Source organism: Octodon degus, unplaced genomic scaffold, assembly GCF_000260255.1.
Source record: "Octodon degus isolate 3935 unplaced genomic scaffold, OctDeg1.0 scaffold00015, whole genome shotgun sequence".
In the NCBI taxonomy this organism is placed as follows: domain Eukaryota; kingdom Metazoa; phylum Chordata; class Mammalia; order Rodentia; family Octodontidae; genus Octodon; species Octodon degus.
The window spans coordinates 14,632,948-14,640,498 of NW_004524591.1; the positions used below are offsets into that span (position 1 = coordinate 14,632,948).

The 7,551-nt window shown below is 45.5% G+C and overlaps 1 protein-coding gene across 1 annotated transcript in view; it reads right to left on the minus strand.

The window, feature by feature from the left end:
- The window catches only part of Gsdme (gasdermin E), a 67,761-nt gene that overhangs the window by 11,107 nt on the left and 49,103 nt on the right, over positions 1 to 7,551 (minus strand). Inside the window, exons 6-7 of the mRNA XM_004626471.2 lie at positions 3,406 to 3,570; positions 1,516 to 1,643 (exon numbers count right to left, since the gene is read on the minus strand). Of these exons, the coding sequence (XP_004626528.1) occupies positions 1,516 to 1,643; positions 3,406 to 3,570 (293 nt within the window). The remainder of the gene's footprint in view (positions 1 to 1,515; positions 1,644 to 3,405; positions 3,571 to 7,551) is intronic.

Below are 7,551 nucleotides of genomic sequence, written 5' to 3' on the forward strand. Positions count from 1 at the left end.
TCTCTAATAAATAAATAAATAAAAATTTAAAAAAAAATTGTTTTAAAAACTTCAGCCTTTTTAGAGCTGGCAAGATAGCTCAGTGGATTAAAGCACCCACTTAAGCAGGGGCAGGGACCAGGGTTCAATCTCCGGTGTGCTTGCTGGCTCTGCCCCTTGGGGTGCACTGAGACAGCAAATGAGACCAGGCATGGTGCCATATGCCTATAATCCCAGCGCTTGAGAGACTGAAAACAGGAGGATCACTATGAGTCTGATCTATGTAGTGAGACCTTATAGACCCTGTACTAAAAATACAAATAAATAATATTAATAATAATTAGCCTTTAAGTGTGGAACATCTGGGCATTTGGAAGGTAAACAGCTGGTGTGTCCCTCACCATTTGTGCAAGTAATAGTTAAGCAACTCATTTTCCCAGAAACTCCTGTTGCTACAAAACAGAAAAGTGCAAGGCCTGGTTGTCCCTGAGCTTAACAGTACAAGTTTACTTGGACCCCTCCATACAGCCCCCTTGCTGTGGATTGAATGTTTACATGTGAGCTTATTTGGATGTTGCTGCAGATATAATTGAGCTTGCACAGTGGCACAGGCCTTATAATCCCAGTACTCTGGGAGACTGAGACAGGAGCAATGCCAGCTCAATATAATTAAGGTTGATGATCTCGATGAGATTTTCCTAAACTGTGGTGGATCCTGGGTCCAGCGATGGTCTCCTTACAAAAGGGTAAAGGAGCCAGAACTGGTGGTATGACCCTGTAATCCCAGCACTCAGGCAGCTGAGGCAGGAGGATTGCCATGAGCCTGAGGCCAGACTGAACTATATAGCAAGGCCCTGTCTCCAAAAAAGAACAAAACCCAAAAGTACAGGAGATGCCAGTGGCACAGGCCTTATAATCCTAGTACTCTGGAAGACCGAGACAGGAACAATGCCAGCTCAAGCTCAGCCTGAACAATTTAGTGTCTTAGCAAGACTATCTTGAAATTAAAGAGTACCATACTTCAAAGAGGGTCCTGGGTTCACTCCCTAATACTACACACACACACACACACACACACACACACACACACGAAGAAAAAAATATATAAAGGAAACAGAGGGAAGAGCATATGACGACAGAGCAGAGATGGAGTGACACAGCCACAAGCCACAGGTGTCAAATGCTACAGAACACAAGGAAGGATTTCTCCTCAGGTCTTCCAGAGGGAGTGGCCCCACCAGCACTTTAATTTCTGACTTCTGGCCCCTAGAACTGTAAGAGAATTAATTTCTGTATTTTAAGTCCCAAGACTGGTCATCTGTTGCAGCAGCCCTCGGAAGCACACATCCTCTTATCCTGATGTCAGCTACCTTTCTGCAGTAAGCAAATTAAAGACCTGTAACTAAGAATGAAAGTAGACAAACTTTAGGAAAAACCATGGACAAGCTGCAGTTTCATTCCAGGTCAAAGCCCTGGCCCATGAGCCTGTCCATGTGAGCCAGGTGAAAACCCTGCCTAGAGAGGTCTCTGTCTCACCACTTGCTCCAGGACCACCAGAAGCTCTTCATCCAACAGGACCGCCTGCAGGAGGTTGTGCAGAGCCTGCTGCTGCTGCGCTGGCAGCTCCACGAAGGGATGGAAATTCCTCTCCAGAGGCAGAGTGGCTGTGGAAATAGAAGACCCGGAGCTGTGACTGCTGCGCGCAGCTAGCTCACCAGGGACAGCATCGCCTGCTTCTCGCTGCTAAGTGTCGCCAGCTGTCGTGCAGAGATCTCCACCTAAAGTCAGTCAGCCAGCCTGCTGTGGAACATGGAACTAAAGGACAGTGAGGTAAAGATATCCTTCATGTTTTACTACAACCTGGAAACTATATAGGAAGGCAGGGAAGAGAAAGAGAAGGCCCAGTTTTAAACATCAAACTTCACTCTTCTCTGAGGACTTACTAAATGTTAATTAAGCCTAATCAATTAATTTCTAGAATACTCACTTAAGCTCCTTCTGCGTATGATTTCTATAGAACTTAATTCTCAAGGCTGAATTACTAAAGTCTACCTTTATGATGCTTCAGAGCCACACAAATTCTAAAATGCACACATTTTGATGCCCTTTCTTGAAATACACTGCAGATTTCATTTCCTTTCCACTTAGTGCATGTTTTTCAGAGGGGCTGGCATCCTGTGTTCATGGCAAGCTCAGCTTTTCCCCTTTTGCCTCCCTTCCTCCTCCTCACATGTTCAAGTGGCCCCCAGAGTCCATTCAGTGGGGCTACTCACATCCTGCAGAATGCCTAGAGCCTCTCCCCTATGTGCCTCTTCTTTTTGTTTCTTTTTTTAATAGGTTGTCAGACTTTTCTAGTAAATTAAGCCCAGTGGAAATTTTCTTTAAAAGATTTGATAAAACAATGTTTTCATACACATCACTGAATATTAACACATAGATGTGCTACCTCTGCAGGTCTTCATGTCAGCAGTTTTAGAAAGCCCCAGAGAGACATGTAACTCAGTAACCAACTAGGTCTTCACCAGGCCCAGCCTGAGGGAAAGAGCTGGCCTGGCTAGTCCAGAACCTGGGGTAGCTCCAGCTGGCTAGAAGGGCAGGCTCACAGGGCAGGCTTGTAGGCAAGGGTGTGGTAAGAAAGCTGGAGCCTAGGACTTGTCACTTCTGGGCAGGGTAGCGCCAGGCTGCATGGTTGCAGCTGTGATGCTCCTACCCCAAAAGGTGGCCAGAAGTGCTCTTCAGCTGACCCTCAGGAGATCCGGAGACTGGACTTTTGTTTCCATGTCTTCCAAAACAACATACTTGAACTCAGGGCTCACTGAAGCCTCACTGAGGGTCTCTCGCCTTGCCTTCTGCAGTGAAGCACACCGAATGGTTCCTAGCTCTTTGTGCAAAGCACTCACCAAGTTCATTTCTCCTTCTAATGCACACTGTGCTCCCAAATCACACCAGAGCAACTTTTTAAAACGCCACTGCTGTGGAATGAATTCCTGCAGGCACCTCGCGAGGCCTGCCCCTCTCCTCTGCAGTACTACAGGCCCATGCCAGGAGGATAAAGAGCCTCCAAGAGGCTGACAAAGCTCAGCCTGTCTAAATGAAGCCTGGAATCTAGCAATGGGCATGCAAAACCGAGTTCTCAATCCCTGCTGACAAGTTTTCTGTGCTAACAATGAAACAGAACACCAGGCCCTAGACTGCTTCACTCCTCAACCTCCTGCCTCCACCTTGGCCTCAGAACATGTCATCCATTACCTGGTGTTCTGTAAGATTGGACAGAAAATGCTTGCTGGTGGACCAGGGCTCAGAGGTAGAGCCACCCTCTTTTCAGATGTTTTCCATGAGTACCTGAGGTGTCACTGATCCCAAAGCCTATACCACATCTTGGGGTTCAGTGTTCAACTTAGACCACACCCTACTCTATGGCATTACCTTGTTTTAAAACACTTAACAGTCCATCCTTGGAAAGCATCCCGTGCTTGGCATCTGGCACATCCATGAAAACAAACTCTCGATAGGCCAGGGAGTCCAGATAGACAGGGTCAGATCTCCGCTCCTGCTCGAAGCCACCGTGCTTCCCGTTGAGGAGGCAGAATTCTGTAGTGCACAGGAGAAAGACAAGACAGGCCCAGAGGCACTCAGACATGGCACGCATTAGACCCTTCGTTACCTGGCTTGGGGTACAGCAAATCCCCATCACCTTCCCCACAAATCTAACTTCCTGCACATACCAATGCTGCTTGACTGAACCCTAAGCCATTCCTTCACACAGAAGCAATGGCTGTTCTTCATGAGAAACTTTCTGGGGTATATTTTCTGAAATGTAAGGTGCAATCTTTAATTCACTGGAAACACTTCACTATCTTGCTCTGAAAAACTAATCAGATAAATGAAATCCAGTATTTATAGAACAACTGAGGAGATCTGAGCACTTACAATATTACAGAATTATATCATCAGGGCTGGGAGTGGTGGCACAAGCCTAGAACACCAGCACTCTGATAGGCTGAGGCAGATTTGTTTGAGCACAGCTTTGCCAACCCAACAGCTTAGTGAGACTTGTCTCATAATAAAAAATAGAAATGAGGCTAGGAGTATAGCTCAGTGCAAAGGCTCTGGGTTCAATCTCCAGTACCAATCTACATACATACACACATACACATACACACACACACACACACACACACACACACACAGTGTATTTAGTTGCACACATAGTTATAAACAGTTACATGGTTATGTTTGTAAGTCTTACTCTTAATAAAGAGTGATACATTGGGCCAGGGAGATGGCTCAGTGGAATAAGCGCTTCCCTGGCAAGCACAAGGGTCTGAGTTCAATCCCCGATTCCAAAAAAAAAAAAGAGTGATACATTGCAATAAAAATTACTTATTTCTAGAATTATCTGAATAATCTCACAAATATTCCCTTGAGTGAAAAAAGCTAGTTATAAAATACTTTCAACATGTATCTATTTATACAAAGGTAAGTCTTTTTTATAAGCCTTACTGCTTAAAGGTGATGAAATATGTATGCATTACATCTCTCATCATATATGAGAAGAAATATAATGCCCAGGGTTTGCTTCAAAAGAATCGAGTGGGAAAGGCCAAAGGGGAAGTTAGGAGCTGGTTAACTGAAGCTCGTCAGGGAAGGTTACCAGGTTCACCGTAGTATTCACTACAGTTCCATAACAACTCAGCCAAGGTATCTAAACTGTTAATGAAACTACATTGTTACTGTGTTTGTGTTGTACAAAAACAGTAAGTGAGCTCAAGAGTCAAAATTTATGCTTTTATGGCATAATTTGGGTCCTTACACAAAGGCTAAAGGGTTTTTTTTTGGTTAAAGAATTAAAGATGTGGCTTAGGTTATGTTTGAACCTAACCAAAGACAGATTAATAACCTGTCTGATTAAGGACCTGTCAGATTAAAGACAAATAAGAGAAAAAGCATATAAATATAATTTAAAATAAGGTTTTCACATCACAGAAGCTTTCAGAAAGGAATTCAGCTGAGAAAACTGCAGCTGACAACCTGTACACTGGGTTTGATGAGGAGGGCAGTCGAGAACCCCACAGGACAGTGCAGTCTATGGTGCTAAGTGACAGGACCCAGTGTGGCAGCGTGCACAGACCCTTCTCTGTGGCACTGCATCTCAGAGCTGAGGATGCTCCTTCCCTTTATGGAGAGGGAAGATACCTGTCACACGAGAGTCTGTCACCTGCAGAGGTCAGAGTCAAGAAACTTCTTCTTGGTTTTATCCACTGGTTCAGAGAAAAGTCCCAGAAGGGTCAGAGCGACAGTCCCACTTGGGCATTCCCTCAAAGCCTTCACTCCCAGTCACTGACCAGTGCATTCTGGGAAGTTTCAGGACTTTACAGGTACACACACAAAGCCCAGATTCATCTCCAGAGCTGCAGGAGACTGGGCATTATGGAGTAGAGCCCCAGGCTCTCCTACATCATTTGGACAGAGCCCAGGGAGCATGACTTCCTGGGATATCCACACTGGAACAAATTCCTTGGTTTAAAGGCTTTGTGGTCTCAGGTCCTAGATCCCCATCATGGTAAAAGAGATCAAGAAAAGGCTTTGTGACGAAGCACTGCCCAGTCAGCCACATGCAAGAGTATACAGGCAACAGGGGCAGCCCTGGCAGGGCTCAGGAATCAGGGTGGAGAGTTTTCCACAACCATGGATCAAAACTGAGGGAATCAGTGGGTATGTGCTGCTGGTGAGGAATAGGAAGGCCTGGGACCCACACCTTTGGTGGACTTCCTCGTTGAGACAAAAGGAAGCATAGAGGAAGTCTGGACAGGTGAGTGAAGTGATCAGACTTCTATTTTAAAACCATCATCTCAGTTCCACAACTTGAATGGCACAGATGAGGCAATATTCAGAGAAGCAGTGTCCAAAGTGCTTGACAGAGCGGGAAAGGTGCTGCTGTGGGCCAGCGGGGCAGCAGAACGGGTAGAGTCAGGGCCCAGCCCTGGGACAAAGGACCAAAGTATGCGTGGAGGGGACACTGGCAAATACCAACCTATGCCAGAGCACAGGCTGAAATTCAAAATGATAAAGGGTGTTTCCAGTTAGCTGTGAGTGTTCAGGAAAGGCTCCATGTTGTCAGTGGAGTGGCTGGAGCCAGTAAGCCAGACAAGGAAGGTCAGGCCTCTCGGCGTTTTGAAGGACAGCAAGGCAAGACCCTGCAGGTTTGTTTATGAAGCTGAATCAGAACGTTCTGTGGCAAGGTGACAGAAAACATAGATGGGCAAGAAGAGAGGAAAAGTGGAACTGGTTTACAGTCAGGCTGTGTGACCCAGGCGGGGGCCTCTACAACTGTCCTGCTCAGAAGAGGACCATGCAGGAAGCCTAGGCATGGAGCGGGAAAGGATTGGCCAGATATCCCAGGACACCTCAGCAGCACAAAGAGAGATTTTCAGAGAGAGTGGAAAGCAACAAAGATAAAAGGCTTAAAATGGAAATGCAAAGAGGAGCCATACCAGGAAAGGCAGTGTGCCTTTTAAACCTCTGTCTAAGAAAGACTTCCTCCTGGGAGACACCACAGTGCAAGAGGGAGCTAGACCAGCTGGGCCCCCCACTACCTGAGGGTCCTCGAGTGTTCATGGTCATCCTCTGGAAAGAGCCAAGGTTTCAAAGGCCTTATGATGATCAAGCTACAGAAGCAGTGTGGTGACAAAAGAATGGATACAGAAAATGTGGCACAAAGCACACTAGAATACTACTCAGCCATAATAAAGAACAAAATCCTGCCACCTATGATAACATGGATGAATCTCAATAATGCTACATACCAGATAGACACTATATAACACACTTATATATGGAATTTAAAATAGCCTGACTCACAAAAGGAGAGAGTACAACAGTATTTGCCTCAGGCTTGGAGGAAAATGGGAGATGCTGGTCAAAGGGTATACAGTTCCAGTTCTGAGTAACTTCTGGGAATCTAACATGAAGACTGGTGACAACAGTTAATACAACTATGTTGTCAGCCATGACTTGGAACCCACCTACCCAACAAAAGACGAATAGAGAAACTATGGTTACATCACCATAATGGAATACTACTCAGCTGTTACTAAGAATGAAGTCTCATCATTTGAGACAACATGGAAGAGCTTGAAAAACATTATGCTGAATGGAATACACCAGACACCAAAAGACAAATATTACCAGAACTTCTTCACTGTGGCATCCAACATCTGACCTCATAGAAAAGCCAGAGCAGTGGTCCCCAGAGACTTAGAAGGGGTTGAGTGGAGGGAGGTAAATGGGTACAGTCACAGTTGGTGAGGAGATCTATGTACTGGGGTTCCACACACACATGTGACCTTAGTTCACAACAGACTGCCAGACAGTCCATCATATCTAGAATATTTTGGAATGTTCTTCCCATAAAATGATAAATGTACAAGGTGGCAGATATGCTAACTACCTTGATTTGATCAATACTCAAAGTCTATACATTCTGAAACAAATTGTACTCATAAATATGTACAATTGACTCCGCAGTGCCTCCCCCACCCCACCCGCCGAGTAGGATTTTCTGCTGAGTTC